Source organism: Balaenoptera borealis (assembly GCF_965194805.1).
Source record: "Balaenoptera borealis genome assembly, chromosome: 8".
NCBI classification, from domain to species: domain Eukaryota; kingdom Metazoa; phylum Chordata; class Mammalia; order Artiodactyla; family Balaenopteridae; genus Balaenoptera; species Balaenoptera borealis.
The window spans coordinates 22,869,276-22,888,261 of NC_138865.1; the positions used below are offsets into that span (position 1 = coordinate 22,869,276).

The 18,986-nt window shown below is 36.5% G+C and overlaps 1 protein-coding gene and 1 long non-coding RNA gene across 2 annotated transcripts in view; both read left to right on the plus strand.

Annotated features, from left to right (window-relative positions):
- LOC309633727 (uncharacterized protein) overlaps window positions 1-18,986 on the plus strand; it is a 1,009,062-nt gene that overhangs the window by 647,439 nt on the left and 342,637 nt on the right. The window contains exons 13-14 of the mRNA XM_082402982.1: window positions 14,674-14,737; window positions 18,428-18,501. Coding sequence (XP_082259108.1) covers window positions 14,674-14,737; window positions 18,428-18,501 — 138 coding nt within the window. The remainder of the gene's footprint in view (window positions 1-14,673; window positions 14,738-18,427; window positions 18,502-18,986) is intronic.
- LOC309633745 lies at window positions 4,217-10,647 on the plus strand. The gene is made up of 2 exons (XR_014247705.1): window positions 4,217-7,279; window positions 8,361-10,647. It is a non-coding gene; the product is annotated as an uncharacterized lncRNA (long non-coding RNA).

Below are 18,986 nucleotides of genomic sequence, written 5' to 3' on the forward strand. Positions count from 1 at the left end.
AGTTACTACAGCTTTGCAGTAAGTTTCAAAGTCAGGAAGTATGAGTCTTCCAGTTTTCTTTCTTTTTTTAAGGACTGTTTTAGCTATTTAAGGCCCCCTAAAATTCCATTTTTGTGAAAAGAACTATTGGTATTTTGATAGGGATTACATTGAACCTATAGCTTGCTTTGGGTGGTATTAACATCATAAAAATATTAAGTCTTCCTAGCCATGAATATAAATATCTTTCCATTTATTTTTGTCTTCTTTAGTTTCTTATTTAGTTATTCATTTATTTTTTGGCTGCGTTGGGTCCTCGTTGCTACGAGCGGGCTTTCTCTAGTTGCGGTGAGTGGGGGCTATTCTTTGTTGCAGTGCGCGGGCTTCTCATTGCGGTGGTTTCTCTTGTTGCAGAGCAGGGGCTCGAGGCACGTGGGCTCAGTAGTTGTGGCACGTGGGCTCAGTAGTTGTGGCACGTGGGCTGTAGAATGCAGGCTCAGTAGTTGTGGCGCATGGGCTTAGTTGCTCTGCAGCATGTGGGATCTTCCCGGACCAGGGATCAAACCCCTGTCCCCTGCATTGGCAGGCGGATTCTTAATCACTGCGCCACCAGGGAAGTCCCTTCTTCAGTTTCTTTCAGCAATATTTTGTAGTTTTGAGTGTACAACTCTTTCACCTGCTTGGTTAGATTTACTACAAAGTATTTAATTCTTTTAGGTGCTATTATCAGTAGGATTGCTTTCCTAAATTTTTTTTGGCCTTTTTTATTGCTGGTATTTAGAAACACATCTGATTTTTGCGTGTTGATCTTGTACTCTGCAACTTCGCTGAATTTATTAGTTTCTACTTGGTGTATTCTATATGCTGGATGGTGTCATCTGCAATAGTTTTAGCTCTTTCTATTTTGGATGCCTTTTATTCACTTTTCTTTTCTGATAGCTCTGGTTAGAACTTCCAGTAGAATGTTGAATAGCAGCAGTGAAAGTGGGTATTCTTGTTTTTGTTCCTTATCTTAGGTGGACAGTTTTCAGTCCCTTACCATTGATTATAATGTTAGCTGTGGGTTTTTGTAAATATTTTTTAATAGGTTGAGGGATTTTCCCTCTATTTCCAGACTTCTGGAAGTTTTTTTATCATGAAAGTGTGTTTGATTTTGTCAAATGCCTTTTCTGCATCAATTGGGATAATCATGTGGTTTTTTTCCTTGTTCTATTAATGTGACACATTACATTGATTAATATTCTTATGTTGAACGACTCTTACATTTCAGGAATAAATGCTGCTTGGTCATGGTAAGTAATTATTTTAAAATGCTATTGGATTCAATTTACTAATATTTTGTTGAGGATTTGTGCATCTATCTTCATAAGGGCTATTGATCTGTGATTTACTTTTCTTGTGGTATTTTTTTTTCTGGCTTTGATATAAATTAATGCTGGACTCATAAAATGAGGTAGGAAGTGTTCCCTCCTTGTCAATGATTTGGAAGAGCTTGAGAAGGATTGATATTAATTCTTCTTTAAATGTTCGGTAGAATTCTTTTGTGAAGCCACCTGGTCCAGGACTTCTCTTTGCTGGTAAGTTTTAGATTAATAATTCAATCTCTTTACCTGTTATAGGTCTGTTGAGATTTTCTCTTTCTTTGTGAGTTGGTTTAGGGCATTTGTGTGTTTCAAGAAGTTTGCCCATTTCTCTAATGGTTATCTAATTTGTTGGCTTACAGTTGTTCATAGTATCCTTCTATAATTCCTTTTTGCCTCTATAAGGTTTGTAGTAATACTTCCACTGTTATTCTGATTTTAGTTATTTGTGTCTTCTCTTTTTTATTTTGTCAGTCTAGCTGAAGGTTTGTCAATTTTGTTTATTTTTTCAAAGAACCAATTTGTGGTTTCATTAATAGTTTTCTATTGTTTTATTTCTCTACTTTGTTAACTTTGCTCTAAACTTTATTGTTTCTTTCCATCTGCTAGCTTTGAGTTTGGCTTTATTTTCCTTTTCTAGTTCCTTATGGTATGAAGCTGTTGATTTGAGATCTGACATTTTTTTACAATGTAAACATTTGCACCTATAGATTTCCCTCTGAGCACTACTTCCACTGCATCCCATAAATTTAGTATGTTGTGTTTTTATTTGTTTCTAAGTATTTTCTAATTTATCTTGTGATGGCGTCTTTAAGAGTATGTTGTTGAGTTTCCACAAATCTGTGAATTTTCCTGTTTTCTTTGTTACTGATTTTTAACTTCATCCTGTTGTGATTGGAGAAGGCACTTAGTATGATATCTGTCTTTTCATCTATTCAGACTTATTTTGTGGTTTAACATGTGATCTGTCCTGTAGAATGTCCCATGTGCACTTGAAAAAAACCTGTATTCTGCTGTTTTGGGGTAGTGTTCTATATGTCTTTTATATCTAGTTGGTTTATTGCATTTTTCAAGTCCTCTATTTTCTTACATCTCTTATGTCTGACTGATCTATCCATTACTGAAAGCAGGGCATTGAAATCACCACTATTATTATAGAGCTCTCTATTTCTCACCTTCTGTTCTATCAATTTTTTGCTTCATATATTTTGAGGTATTTTATTAAGTGCATAAATGTTTATAATTTCTATTTTCATTGTGATATCGAACCTTTTTTAATTTAATTTTTTATTGAAGTATAGTTGATTTACAACATTTTATTAGTTTCAGGTGTAGACATAGTGATTCAATATTTTTATAGGTTATACTCCATGTAAAGTTATTACAAAATAATGGCTATATTCCCTATGCTGTACAATATATCCTTGTTGCTTGTCTATTTTGTATATAGTAGTTTGTATCTCTTAATCCCATACCCCTATTTTGCCTTTCTCCCCTTCCCTCTCCCCACTGGTGACCACTAGTTTGTTTTCCATATCTGTGAGTCTGTTTCTAATTTGTTATATACCTTTGTTTTATTTTTTCAGATACCACATATGTGATAACATAGAGTATTTGTCTTTTTCTGTCTGACTTATTTCACTAAGCATAGTACTCTCTAGGTCCATTCACTTTGTTGCAAATGGCAGAATTTTATTCTTTTTTATGGCTGAGTAATATTCATAGTGTATATACACCACATCTTTATCCATTTATCTGTCGATGAATACTTAGATTATTTCTTGAGACTTTTATTAAGATACATCTTCTTTGTCTCTTGTAAACTTTTTAGAGTTAAAGTCTATTTTGTTTGATATTAGTGTAGCCACTCCAGCCCTATTTTCATCATCATTTGTATGAAATATTTTTTCTATCATTTTACGTTCAACCTATTTGTCTTTGGAAGTAATGTGAGTCTCTGATAGAGACCACATAGTTGAATTATAAATATTTATTCATTGTGCCAATCTCTGTATTTTTATTGGAGAGTTTAATCCATTTACACTTAAGGTAGTTACTGATAAGGAGGGATTTACTTCTGCCATTTTTCAGAAAACAGATATGTTTTCTCTATGCCTATAGGTTTTTATGTCCCTCATTTTCTCCATTACTGCTTTATTTTTAGTTAACTTTTCATAGTGAAATATTTCAATTCTCTTCTTAATTCTTTATACGTATATCCTATAGATATTTTCTTGGTGGTTACCATGGGTATTATATTTAATATCCCAAAGTTATAATAATCTAATTTGAATTGATGCCAACTTAACTTCAATAACATAAAAAAGCTCACTACTATACCACACCACCCTCAGTTTCTGTTATTAATGTCATAGATTACATCATTACACATTTTGTATACAATAAAATAGATTAATAATTTTTATGCATTTGTATTTTAAACGCTTTAGAAAATAAAAGTCAGGCTCAACCAAAATTACAGTAATAGTAGCTTTTACAGTTGCCCATGCATTTACCTTTACCCTAATTTCTTTATATGGCTTCAAGTTACTATCTTCCTTTCATTTCAACCTGAAGCACTCCCTTTAACATTTCTTGGAGGGAAGGTCTGGTGGTAATGACCTCCCTCAGCTTTTTAAAATCTAGGGGTGTCATTTCTCCCTCATTTTTGAAGAGTAGCTTTATTGGATATAAAGTTGCCCATCAACAGTTTTTTTTCCTTTAAGCATATTGAGTATATCAACCCACTGACTTCTGGCCTTCAAGCTTTCTGATGAGAAATTGACAGATAACCTCATTGGGGACCACTTGTATGTGATGAGTCACTTCTCTCTTGCTGCTTTCAAGATCGCCTCTTTGTCTCTGTCTGTCAACATTTTGATTATAATGTATCTCAGTGTGAGTATTTTTGAGTTTATTCTATTTGGAGTTTTTGAGCTTCTTGGATTTGTAGATGCATTTATTGCAATTTCAATCCTTTAAATTTGGGGAGTTTTCAGGCGTTATTCATTTCGTTCCTTTCTCTCTCTCTTCTCCTGATGGCATTCCCACAATGCCTATGTTGGTCCACTTGATGGTGTTTCACAGGTCTCTTAGGCTCTGTTCAATTTTCTTCATTCTTTTTTCTTTCTGTTCCTTAGACTTGATAATTTCAGTTGTTCTTTCTTTATGTTCACTTATTCTTCCACTTGCACAAATCTGCTTTTTAACCCTTTTGAGGTATTTTTCATTTCAGTTATTGTACTTTTCAGCATCAAAATTTCTTTTTGGTTCTATTTGAAAATAATTTATTCTCTTCATTGATATTTTTTAATATATTATTTTCCTTTGTCCATGTCTTCCTTTAGCTCTTTGAGTGTCTTTAAAAGAGTTGTTTTAAAATCTTTGTCTAGTAATTTTGACATCTATGCTTCCTCAGGTACATTTTCTGTTGCTTTATTTTGCTTCTTTGAATCAGCTATACATTCTTGTTTCTTTGTATGCCTTGTTGTTTTTTTATTGAAAATTGGACTTTTGAATTTGATAACATGGAAACTGGGGAAATCAGATTTTCCCTTTTCCTCAGAGTTTGGTACTTTAAAAAGTTGCTATAAGGTGTCTCTGTATTGGAGTAAAAGCTTAAGATCTTCTGCATGTCTTTTCTGAGCTCCATATTTCCCTAGGTATGCATGGTGGCTTTCTAAATTCCCCCATACACATAGTTGCTTTTGAATATCAAAAACAAACAAACAAACAAAAAGCAAGCAAACAAAAAAACAGGTGGCTCTTTTAAACCTCCTGGAAATTACTTCAGCTGGTGGCAGTTGGAACATTGGTGGCCAGCCTCCATATCCACACTTCAGCAGTGAGAGCAGTAATTCACAGTTAGAACCAAGAACCTACATGTGGATGACAAGGATCTTATTGGCCACCCTGGCTCCAGAGGAAGCTGCTCCAGAAATTTGGGTTACGTTCTTCACAGCTGTCTGGTATGGGGCTGGGGTAGGGGGCTGAGTAGCTGCAACCACCCTAATGGTTGAAATAAACCAAAATTAATGAAAATGTCCTAGCCAAGCTATCCCCTTGAAGTTACAAGTGTTCAAATAAACTCCAAAGTTCCAAAGTATCCACCTCTGATAGTTTCTCCTAGTACAGTTGCTGTCCAGGTAGAGAGATGAATTCTTGGTGCTTCCAACTTCACTATCTTCCCTGACTTCATTCCCTTGAGGTTTAATCTTAATAGTAATGCATGATAACTTTTTAAACCATTTTGGTTTCCCTGTATTGGAGATCCTGATTTTCTCCTCTTTTATTAAATTTAGTGTCTATCAGCCGTTTATTGGCTACATTAAATAAATAACTTTAAGAAACCTAGATATTTTAATTAATCAGAAAATTACAGTGCACTAACATCCTAGTCAAGCAAGTGTCTTCACGGCACTATAGTACCAATTTGTGGGGTAACTGAAATCACTTTTCTTTGCTATTACTAACTGTCATGCAGTATGAAATAATTTAAAGAGTATAAAGGTTCTTGAGGAGAGCAATTTACCTATGTTCTTTTTAAAAATCTTTTATTGGAATATAGTTGATTTACAATGTTGTGTTAGTTTCAGGTGTACAACAAAGGGAATCAGTTATATATATACATGTATCCACTTTTTTTTTTTTTTTTAAAGATTCTTTTCCCATATAGGCCATTACAGAGTATTGAGTAGCATTCCATGTGCTATACAGCAGGTTCTTATTAGTTATCTCTTTTATATATAATAGTGTGTATATGTCAATACCAGTCTCCCAATTTATTCCTCCCCCTCCCTTATCCCCTGGTAACCACAAGTTTGTTTTCTACATCTGTGACTCTACTTATATTTTGTAAATAAGCTCATTTGTATCATTTATTTAGATTCCACATGTAAGTGATATCATATGATATTTGTCTTTCTGTGTCTGGCTTACTTCACTCAGTATGACAATCTCTAGGTCCATCCATGTTGTTGCAAATGACATTATTTTGTTCTTTTTTATGGCTGAGTAATATTCCATTGTGTATATATATATATATATATCACATCTTCTTTATCCATTCCTTTGTTGATGGACATTTAGGTTGCTTCCATGTCCTGGCTATTGTAAATAGTGCTGCAAAAAACATTGGGGTGCACATATCTTTTCAAATTATGGTTTTCTCTGGGTATATGCCCAGGAGGGGGATTGATGGATGATATTGTAGCTCTATTTTTAGTTTTTTAAGGAACCTCCATACTGTTTTCTATAGTGGCTGTACCAGTTTACATTCCTACCAACAGTGTAGGAGGGTTCCGTTTTCTCCACACCCTCTCCAGCATTTATTGTTTGTAGGTTTTTGATGACAGCCATTCTGGCCAGTGTGAGGTGATACCTCATTGTAGTTGTGATTTGCATTTCTCTAATAATTAGTGATGTTGAGCATCTTTTTATGTGCTTTTTGGCCATCTATATGTCTTATTTGGAGAAATGTCTGTTTAGGTCTTCTGCCCATTTTTTGATTGAGTTATTTGTTTTTTTGATATTGAGCTGCATGAGCTGTTTGTATATTTTGGAGATTAATCCCTTGTCAATTGCTTCATTTGCAAATATTTTCTCCCATTCTGAGGGTTGTCCTTTTGTTTTGTTTATGGTTTCCTTTGCTGTGCAAAAGCTTTTAAGTATCATTAGGTCCCATTTGTTTATTTTTGTTTTTATTTTCATAACTCTAGGAGGTGGATCAAAAAAGATCTTGCTGCGATTTATGTCAAAAAGTGTTCTGCTTATGTTTTCCTTTAAGGGTTTTATAGTGTCTGGTTTTACATTTAGGTCTTTAATCCATTTTGAGTTTATTTTTGTGTATGGTGTTAGGAAGTGTTGTAATTTCATTCTTTTACATGTAGCTGTCCAGTTTTCCCAACACCACTTATGGAAGAGGCTGTCTTTTCTCCACTGTATATCGTTGCCTCCTTTGTCATAGACTAGTTGACCATAGGTGCGTGGGTTTATCTCTGGGCTTCCTATCTTGTTCCATTGATCTATATTTCTGTTTTTGTGCCAGTACCATATTGTCTTGATGACTGTAGCTTTGTAGTATAGTGTGAAGTCAGGGAGTCTGATTCCTCCAGCTCCGTTTTTTTCCCTCAAGACTGCTTTGGCTATTTGGGGTCTTTTTTGTCTCCATACAAATTTTAAGATTTTTTGTTCTAGTTCTGTAAAAAATGCCATTGGTAATTTGATAGGGATTGCATTGAATCTGTAGATTGCTTTGGGTAGTATAGTCATTTTCACAATATTTCTTCTTCCAGTCCAAGAACATGGTACATCTCTCCATCTGTTTGTGTCATCTTTGATTTATTTCATCAGTATCTTACAGTTTCCTGAGTACAGGTCTTTTGCCTCCTTAGGTAGGTTTATTCCTAGGTATTTTATTCTTTTTGTTGTGATTATCTATATTCTTGGCATTAACATTTACTAATAGAATGAGTTCCTTCTGGGAAAAATCAGCTTGAGTGACTTCAAAGTTTTGGAGAGTACCACCATGGTAAAAATAGGTGGGTAAGTATAGATAGATTTCAGCGTGAAAAATTATCAATTTGCCTTTAATAGCCCTGAGTTTGGTGCTATAAGTGCACTTAAAGGCATGACTTAACGAAGAGGGATTTAGAAAGGAAATGCCGTTGACTTCCCAAGCTGTGCACTCCATGGGATACAGTTTTGTAATAAAGACCGTAGAAAATTACGAAACTTCTGAAAGAAACTTCCTGTCTGTGTATGTATATGTGTGTGTTTACAGTTTATACTGGATTAGGATTGTAAACCTTGATAGTGTCTAAAAATATTAAAGGGGAATATGAGGATGTAAGCCAAATAAATGAGGACTGCTAGAATGTTTAATTGTGTATTAGTCTTTTATTAGCAGTGTATGTTCTTCAGGAAGCAGCTGCCTGAGAACCCATCTCCTGAGAAAAAACAGCTCTGAGTTTGAAATTCAGGGCTCTCAGAATGAAAAGTGGTGACCCTCTAGAATTTTAGTCTTATCACTAAATTTGCAAAGTTGGATTAGACCAAGCCCAGCTCTTTATCAACTGCATTATTATTCTCTTCCTTGGGCCTTGGTTAACTCATCCATGGAATTGTGGAGTCACACTAGATATCCTTAAAGTCCCTCTTAAATGCATGTCCTCTGGTCGCACACATGTCAGTCCTCTAGTTAAACTTTCTGTGCCACAGATGTTGTTTTGTATAGCATCCTGCAAGTGTTGTCCAACTCTGCTGAGAGGGCTCCAGGCAGACCAGGAGAGTCTGGGTTCATTACAAACATCCCTCTTTGAAAACCAATGTCCGTGGTATTCACCTATCTTTTCTTAGCTAGTTGGATCTTACTTCCATATGTTACTACTCCTCCGTTAGGTCTTATACTCTCAGCCAATCTTAGACATGGCCATTGAGTTCTAAGGAAAAATTTTCAGAATCCTCATCTCCTGTTTGTTTTCCTCTAGAGCTACATTTGTTCATTAATGTGCCTTTTGTAATGTGGTATCCACCCTGACTGAAGCTACTAAAATAGTCTAATTACTAATCAGTATGTTGAGACTGTTGCTGTGATCCTTCAGTGGTTAGACATGTTCTTCATACTTACTATTTCATACTTACTAGTCAGTATGAATTTTAAAATTAAAGTGCATATTTAATCTAGTATTTATTTTTCCTCTTTTAGTCCTCTTAAAGTATTAACGGTGTCTCTTATAATCAATAATTCTTGTGCTGGAAAAGTAATAAGGTGCTCTGATGTTTGCACAAGTTTCTAATAATGTACCAAAAGATAAAGTATATAAAGTACAACTATCTTGCCATAATCAGTCCTAAGGAATTGGTTTTCATTCTGGAATTATACTTGAATTTCAATTTATTAAACCCACGCCCATTTCTCTCCCCTGTGCTATTTATATTTATAATCATATGAGTATTATTTTAGCTGTTACAGATCCAGGTAGCTGCTATTTGATGTTGACTCTCCACTTCTGTTCAACTGCTAATGATAGCAAGAGCTCTGTGGTCCCATAGGACTCATATTTTATTGTATTGCTATGGCTGCCATGCTTGTTATTTCCTCAGCCTCTTCTGCAGAATGAATTCTGTAGGAATTTTTACGTAATTTCAATTTTGAATTTTGTTTAACATAACAGCATGCTTACTTTTAAACATAAAGGAAGGAGACTGATTGATTTCTACTCTTTGCCATCCTATTTATTTATTTATTTATTTAATTGTGGTCTAGTTGGTGTACAATGTTGTGCCAATCTCTGTTGTACAGCAAAGTGACTCAGTTATACACATAGAGACATTTTTAAAAATATTATTTTCCATTATGGTTTATCCCAGGAGATTGGATATAGTTCCCTGTGCTTGGGTATAGTTCCCTGTGCTATACAGTAGGACCTTGTTGTTTATCCATCCTGTATATAATAGTTTGCATCTGCTATAAAATAAAATTCATTTAAAATAAAATTTATTTTCAGCTATAAAATAATTAAGTCATAGGGATGTAATGTACAGCATGGTGACTACAGTTAATAATACTGTACTGCGTATTTGAAAGTTGCTAAGAGAGTAGATCTTAAAAGTTCTCATCAGGACTTCCCTGGTGGCGCAGTGGTTAAGAATCCGCCTGTCAATGCAGGGGACATGGGTTCAATCCCTGGTCCGGGAAGATCCCACGTGCCTTGGAGCAACTAAGCCAGTGAGCCACAGCTACTGAGCCCGTGTGCCCTAGAGCCCACGTGCTGCAACTACAGAAGCCTGTGCGCTCTAGGGCCCATGTGCCACAACCACTGAGCCCACATGCTGAAACTACTGAAGCCCACGTGCCTAGAGCCCGTGCTCCACAACAAGAGAAGCCACTGCAATGAGAAGCCCCTGCCTGCTGCAACTAGAGAAAGCCCACATGCAGCAACAAAGACCCAGCACAGCCAAAAGAAAATAAATTAAAAAAAAAAAAGTTCTCATCACAAGAAAAAAATTCTTGTGTATGGTGATGGATGCTAACTAGATCTGTTGTGGTGATCATTTTGCAATATATGTAAATATTGAATCATTATGTTGTATACTTGAAAGTAATATAATGTTCTATGTCAATTGTACCTCAATTTAAAAAAAGAAAATTTCAAGTATATATGTAAGTTGGAGAAGAGAAATGGAGGAGTATTTAGAGGTGGATATGGAGGTCAAAAGAGGTATTATGTATTTATTTTTTAAGATGCAAAAAGTATGGTACCATTGTATGCTGATTGTAATGATTAAATAAAATTTTTATTGTTTATCCATGAGGTGGTGGTGTTGAATATCTGGGGCAGTATACTGCCTTGTATCTTTTTGTTGGAGAGAGTAGATAGATTCTGGTGCAAAGTGGAAGGTTTGGTCTCTGAACGGGGCATGGACAGTGAATCCACTGTGTCAGGAGGGAAGGCAGGGTGCATGGACACAATGGCCTGTAGGTGGGCAGATGTGGGGAAAATAGGGAAGTTGCCTTCCGATTGCTTCTGTCTTCTCAGGCCTATGGAAATGTCACATACAAATTGGCACTTGCCATCTACCTCTACAAAAATTAAATTATGAGCCACTGCATCTGCTGACCTTCATCACCCCCTGAAAGGAATTCAGGGTGGAGATCAGAAATGAGGCACTCTGTGCTCTGGAAAAAACTGGCAGAACAGGTCCTTAGACAGTTAGATATTTTCAGGAGATGATTTTATGAGCCCAATTCTTGCATCTCCTCATATTTAGAAAAGCACTAAAAAATTCTTCATGGTGATGTCTGCTCCTCATGACTAGCAGTAACCTTCACGAAACTAGCAGGACCTTCTGCAAAAAATATCTGCTTGATTGCATGTACTCCTCCTTCACCAAAATCACATATATACTGACCTTCCCCACTTCCTCTTTGGAGCACTTTCTCAGAGCTATTCGATATGCTGTCTCCCAGGCTATAGTCCTCATTTTGCCCCAGATAAAACTTAACTCACAACTCTCACGCTGTGCAATTGTTTTTAGTCAGCAGAAGCAAGTCATCAGCTGAGGGTGGTCACTGAGGAGGAGACTTGGGAAGTTTTCAGAAAGAGAAGATGTGAAGTATGAAATAATTTAGGAGCATGAGAGAGTGAACAGACAAAGGAATATGTTAGAATTGTTGGGCAACAATGAGGGCCCTTGTGAAGTTATTGGTCGTGAGTTAAAGTGAGACCAAAACTTAGACATCTTAGAGGAGGTCTGGTCCGGGTCAAATCCTGGTTGTTCCTGTTAGTTAGATTCATCACCTGGACCAGGTCCATTCATTGATGCCTGAGCCCCATGGAGGAGAGGACAAAGAGTTAGACGTGAAAACAAAAAAACTGTCAACAAAAGCTCTGAAATTTTGATACGTCTTTAAATTTTGTAAACCAAAGCAGAAAAGAAGACCATGTCCTCTCTCCTGCCCCTCATCAAGGGGCACCTCAAGGAATCTCCTGCTTTGCCACTGGTGGAATTTTCGGCCACACCAGGTGAGGATGGTAGTGCCTCTGAGGAACTTTATGGAACCTGATGAATGTGGAAGAGCTGGAGGACATCGCAGGTCCCAGGAAGATGTAGAGGATTAATGTGTAAATATCACATGGTAACTAACTAGAATGTTTCATCATCAACTACAAGACCCCTCTGGGAAAGCCCAGAAGGGCTTAAATGCGCTTAACTCATTACAGGCTTATAGTAGGAAGATTTCTAAACCTGGTTTTCCAAGATTCCTGTTCTCTGATTCTTCATTCAAACACTAATCTGGATACTGCTGTGAAGAGAATTTGCAGTTGTAGTTAAAACTGAATGGATTGATCTTAATACATAGAGTTTATCCAGGTGGACTGGACCCAATCAGGTAAGCACTTTGCGTACAGAGTTTGCTCCATCTGGCAGCAGAAGAGAAGGTCAGAGAGATTTGATGTACAAGGTGACTTGATAGATCATTGCTGGCTTGAAGGCAGAGGAAAACACATGAAAAGGAATGTGGGTGGTCTTAAGATGCTGAGAAAGGACTCTGGGTGACAGCCAGAAAATAAGGGACCTAACACTTCCAACAGCAAGGAACCGTACTCTAACAACCTAAATGAGCCTAGAGGCAGATGTCTTCCTAGAGCCTCCAGACAAGGAATCTGCCTTGCTAACACCTTCCTCTCAGCCTTATGATACTCTGACCATTGAATCCAGCCTGCTGTAAACTATACGTTAATAAATGGGTGTTATTTGAAGCCACTTAGCTTGTGGTAATCTGTTATGCATCAACAGGAAACTAATACATAGTCCTTTACATTTCGTTTGCTCAGGAGCCAGATGAGTTTCAGAACTGGGTCATTTGTGCCTATGCAGGTGGCACTCAGCCAAGTAAACTGCGGCCATGTGCTATCAAGTTCTCTCTCAAATTCACCAATATACCTGGGAGTTGTGCTGGTCTCCATAGCGGTTCAGTTAACGAGGTCTTTTTCTCAAACTTGGTGGGTTGATTTTGAGCATGATTCAACTGCAAAATTATTGTTTAACATAACTCTATCCATAAATTGTTATTTGTTTATTAACGGAGAGATATTAAAACTTTTTTACAAAGAATAAAAATCTTCACTTTCAGTTTTATGTTTCATTTTTTTTTTCACTTTACTAATTTCGTTCTGAGAGAGGAAGCCTAGTCTTTTTAACAAATGATGCTGGAGAAAACGGATGTCCACAGGCTAAAAAAACTCAACCCAAACTTCACCCCTTTCACACTAATTAACTCAAAAATGGATCACAAAATTAAATATAAAATATAATACTATAAAACTTTTAGAAAAAATCCTGGGAGAAAACCTCTGGGATCTAGGGCTAGGCAAGGAGTTCTTTTTTAAGTACATTTTAATGAAATTTTATTTTCACTTGTAGATTGATGTGTACCTTCACTTATTCTGAGAGAAAATAAAATGTATTCAATTTGCCCTTCCAGGTTTGTAGACAAATCACATGAATTGATCATATTGTAAACCCATAGTTGGTCAACAGTAGAACCATGCAGTGTTTTCCTGAGGAGAAACCTTTCTTTATGTTCATGAAATTTTTGGAGGATTAGGGCTGTAACTAGAGGGTCGGGGTAAGCTGGGGATTCTGCCAGTGGAGGTGAGAGCAGGGAGGGAATTCACCAAACCCAAGGACAGGCAAACCTGTCAGAAACTGCTGGAGAGAGAGGACAGTTACTTGGGATTCAAATCTGCTGATCAACCTTGGTGTGCTATGTTTTGTGGAACAATAAAAATAGTATTTTCCAGCAAAAACTGGAATAGGTAATGCAAATTTAAGGATGCTAAAACGCACACATATGTATGTGTATATATACATACACAAAACATATATATGTATACATGTATATATCTGTATATATACGTCTGTGTATTTTTTCCAGCTTTATTGAAGTATGATTGACAAATAAAAATTGTATATTTTTAGGTTGTACAATATAATGTTTTGATCTACATACACATTGTGAAAATGATTCCACAATCATTTCACAAAGTGAAATCAGGAAATCATACCATAATCAAGCTAATTTACATATTCATTATTTCCCATAGTTATCTTTTGTGTGCGTGTGTGCCTGTGTGTCTGTGTGTGTGGTGAGAACACTTGAGATCTATTCTTCTAGAAAACTTCAAGTATACAGTACATTATTATTAACTATAGTCACCATGCTGTACATGAAAGTTCTAGAACTACTCATAACTGAAAGTTTGTACTCTCCATATTTGTAATTTAAATTGTTAGGCAATAAATATGCAGGCATATTTTCCTATCCTCTCTCTTACACATCTTTCAAATAATGTTTTGAAACATTTTCAGTTTTTTCAGTAATTCAAATATAATTTTCAAACAGTCAAAAAAGCACACGGAGTTGTTTTTCACTACCCTATTTTACATATATTTGTTAGTAAATAAATGGTTCTCCAGACTGTTCAGCATATTAAATGTTAAAGTAAACAAGGGATAATTGCTCCTTATTTTTAGAACAGTAGATTTACAATATATGTAGCTGTTACAAGTCACATATTTAAATTATTTTAAACATCTTCTTTGGTAATAGTTTTTTTTTATGACTTTGTGTCAAAATAGAAACAATACCTCGAAGTAAATTTGCTTTTTAATCCATATTCTGTGAACACCTAAATTTTACAATGAAAAATTTCAAAAGCTACAAGGATATCCATATTTGAAATATAAAATAAATGATAAATTCAATAATTGGGAATTTTCTTTGCCCTATTAAACATCAATTTTTAATGCTGTTTGATTCTTACAGATTCTTCTCAAAATATATTGGCTACTTGAGAGATGTCATTACACTCCTGTGATTTATACAGAAGGTAAGTTAGAAAACTTTAATTCTTGTGTCCATTAATTAACAAACTTTTAATAAACACTTTTCATCAGGGACTAGAGTAAGTACTGGCAATGTGGTCAGACATGCTTCACTCCTCTCTCTTGCCTGCAAGGAGCTTTCAGTGTAGTGGGGTGGATGGACCTAGAGTCTGTCATACAGAGTGAAGTAAGTCAGAAAGAGAAAAACAAATACCGTATGCTAACACGTATATATGGAATCTAAGAAAAAAAAAAAAAAGGTCATGAAGAACCTAGGGGCAGGACGGAAATAAAGACACAGACCTACTAGAGAATGGACTTGAGGATATGGGGAGGGGGAAGGGTAAGCTGTGACAAAGTGAGAGAGTGGCATGGACATATATACAATACCAAATGTAAAATAGATAGCTAGTGGGAAGCAGCCACATAGCACAGGGAGATCAGCTCGGTGCTTTGTGACCACATAGAGGGGTGGGATAGGGAGGGTGGGAGGGAGGGAGACACAAGAGGGAAGAGATATGGGAACATATGTATATGTATAACTAATACACTTTGTTATAAAGCAGAAACTAACACACCATTGTAAAGCAATTATACTCCAATAAAGATGTTAAAAAAAAAAAAAGATATGCAGTGGTTGTCACAGGGGAGAAGTGCAAAGTGGTCTAGGCAACACAGCACAGGGGACCAGTCCTCATTGGGGCAGTAGAGAAGGCTTTCTGGAGTAAGCAGTGTTTAGTGAAAGGGCTGAAGAATGGGGGTGTTCTCCACGGGGTGCCAGAGTTAGCTGGTTAGGATGAGATCATTCCAACGTCTATGTTCTCCAGCCAAAACAACCAGGAACACACCTGGGAACCAATTTAGTCTAGAACAAGTTGGATTTATTACTCATGGCAGTGAGGGAAGACACACACCATGGGGAATCCTGGGGTGTCTCAGTAAGAGGGTGTTAGAAAAGAGCTACTACAAGATTTGGGCTTTAGTTGGGTGACTTGGGAGAGGGTCTAAAAGTGATGGGCCACTTTAAATTGGATGCTGAAAGCCAAGGCAATTCTATAATTCATCTCAATAAATTTTAGCTACAAGAGGGAAGACTATAGTCAAAATAAAGCCATTACTGGAAACAAAGTAGATGTCACTCATTTTAACCAAGAGAATGGAGTGTTTGGTATTTTGGGGGGATGGCACAGTGACTTCTTTTTCTGTACTTAGAAAACAGTTGTGAATTGCCTTCACTTTATCTCACTTCATCATTATCTCAGAGTAATCTTGCTTGGCATTGGTATTCTGTGATACCTTTTGGTATTTATGTCCAGGCTTACCTCTGGATATCATCAGGGCTGTTGTTGTTTTTGCTTTTTTTTTTTTTTTCTCTCACAAGACAAATGAAGCATGGGGGAAGCATTTAGCTTCAATTGGAAGGCATCATTCTAGAATTTTAGAAATCAATGGAAAAGTACAGGTCTTCTAGCCAAACCCATACATCTGTTTGTATGAAGGACAAACAGATTAACAGAGTAAGTGCATTGGTAGCTTGAATTTATTTTCTAAGATTTGCTTAGCTCCCCTACTCCCATATTTTATACTTGTTATATTTTGATATAGTAAAAATTCATAAATGTGAAAACCACCAGTAAGATTTCAGTTCATCCATCTTCCCTTAAATACTTTCTCAGCCTGGGCACGTTGATTCCCTTTGCTTAGGATTTAAATCTCTTATCAGTACACCTCCCCAACTCTATTCAGTAGGAAACTGGTGAAATGATATCAGAGTGGGATGACATAAAACAAAGAAGACATCCACACGCACAAATAAACTGTATATAAAGTCTGCTCATAATTTGAATACAAAGTGTTTTAATAAAAAAGAATTTAACCACTGCTAAATTATCCATATACTGAGTAAAAGCAAAAATGTTACCCTAATAAAAAGAGTGTAGACATGATAGCCCATGAAGCCATGTGGGATGAAGTTAAAAATAGAGTATGTCTCCAGAGATTATCAGGCAACACTTTTTTCAAGTTTGTAATGTATAGTATTTTTTTTACCATTCCTTTTTGTATTGATAAATCAATCATGTCATATCATATCATATATTTTGTATTATATGTCATATCATATCATATCAATCAGTATTTTTTACCATTCCTTTGTGTATTGATACATTAATCATGTCATGTCATATTATATATCATTTATTATATATCATATCATGAAATGTTTCATTTGATGGTCATCTATCTGAGGGCAAGTTGCAAGATTTTCACACTTTCACTGAGTCCTTCACTGGCATCCAGCTTGACCTTGACAAGTATATCTGACCTTCCCGCTGTGTTAGAGATCAGAGTGTGTGAAATATTGACAACTACTGAAGATTACTGGGTAATGTAGGCAGTGTGCAGTGGATCAACCAGTATAGACTCTTAAGTCCATTTTCTACGTCTAGTAATGTGTTCAAGTGATTGGTTTTGGCATCAAAACTGAAATACTTCTCTTTCTCAACTTGCTGTTCACACATTATCTTCCAATGGCAAGTGCTGACAACTACAGATGCTGCTTTCACTAAAACTTCATTATTGACTAAACTCCCCTCATCTTAGCTTAAAACCCCTGAATTGGGAGAAAGTGTATCCGATCTGCCTGTGCTTAAGCTGGATCACAGCAGTTGCTTGGCCTAATAGCTGAGACCCTTTCTCAATATGCCAGCTTGTGAGTGTGATCAGTGGTTGTGCACCCTAGGTATATTGATCTGATGTTTAATTTTGTCTAATATTTTTACTCTCCTGCTTACTAGTCAAGTCACTATATCCATAAATTTGACTTCATGAGTCCATTTTTCTTTTCTTTCTTCAGAACTGTTTACCTGATCCAAAACACCTTCCAGTGGATTTTCTATATGTAAAACCTGTTTTTTAAATTAGTAAATAAAACTACTGCCTTCAGAATTTTGCCTCGAAAGCAACAGGACGCTTTCAACAATCTAATGTAAATGCAAACCACTGCATTCTTAACTAAAAGCCATTCTCCTGGGTATGGTGTGTGCTGCTGTTCACCAATCTCTGCTAGATGCTGCCTGAGGTCCCCCTTGCTTCTACACCCTCACACATTCCCCCTGCAGCTCTGATGCTGCTGGAAGGTCCGGAAGTTCCTGCACTGTATTCTAACTGGATCTGTGCTCTTACTACAGACTTGGGGTCCCTACCAATCCACAGCTGCATGGTGTTTGCAGGCAAGTGGGGGGAGAATGGTTCACTTACCTGTGTTATCTGCCCTCTGCCTACAAGGTGAAACTCAGGGCTGACGGGGTCCCTCTGAGTTTCAGAGTTTGGTGAAACAGATATTCTAGAGTTTATTCATGGTTCTCCTTCTCCCTGGACAGGCCACACACATGTGCTTTGCCTGACAGAGGCCAGAGCCCATGGCTGTTTTGGATTCTGGTTTGATTCCTTAGAAAAGGCCAGGAATCTGGTTCATGTCAGTGTTCTCCAACATTTCTATCCTTCTCCTACTCAGTAAAAAGTTTTCTGAGCATGAAGATCCAGTGTGTATATTTATGCATTTGCAAATTAAATGCATGTTCTATGGTTCCGTAATTTATATGCAAGACAAAGATTATACAGATATAGGAATTTTAAAAGAATGAGATGAGGAGGAATGCAAATGGAAGTTCTAACATTTTCTTCCTGCCTCCTAGCATACTGTCTTGTCCACTCTGACTGGCGGGCTTCCCCATCAAGAAGTCTCTTAGTGAAACTCCATGCTGCTCAGGTGAGGGGGTGTGTGGGGACATGGGGGCAAAGCAGGGATGGTATTTCCAGGAACTGGATTTTGTGTACGTTTGCCTTCAACTCTCAAAATCTGCATGGATGACCTTGAATTGCAGGTGGATTCAAGATTCAGAGAGTTAATGTTTTTCATGATGGAGTTCTATCCAGAGAAGTGGATGTGGATCACACTACATTGCATTGTTTTTCCTGGAAGTTTCTTTCTCTTGTTATTCTTTTCCTTTTAAGCCATGTTATGATGAAAAATAACAGACTGTTATCAAAGAAGGGTAGTATACTCTTAAATACTTTAAGTGGCAAAATGAATTTTTTTTTTTTTTTTTTTTTTTTTTTGCTAAAACAGTAATACGTGCCATAACCTCGTGGTGGTGGAAATAATTTACACTAGGTTTATCATCTGGATGATCTATGAAAAGGATTCTTTCACACAGGTTATATGATGTAGCAGAGGAAGCATTTGGTCTGAGT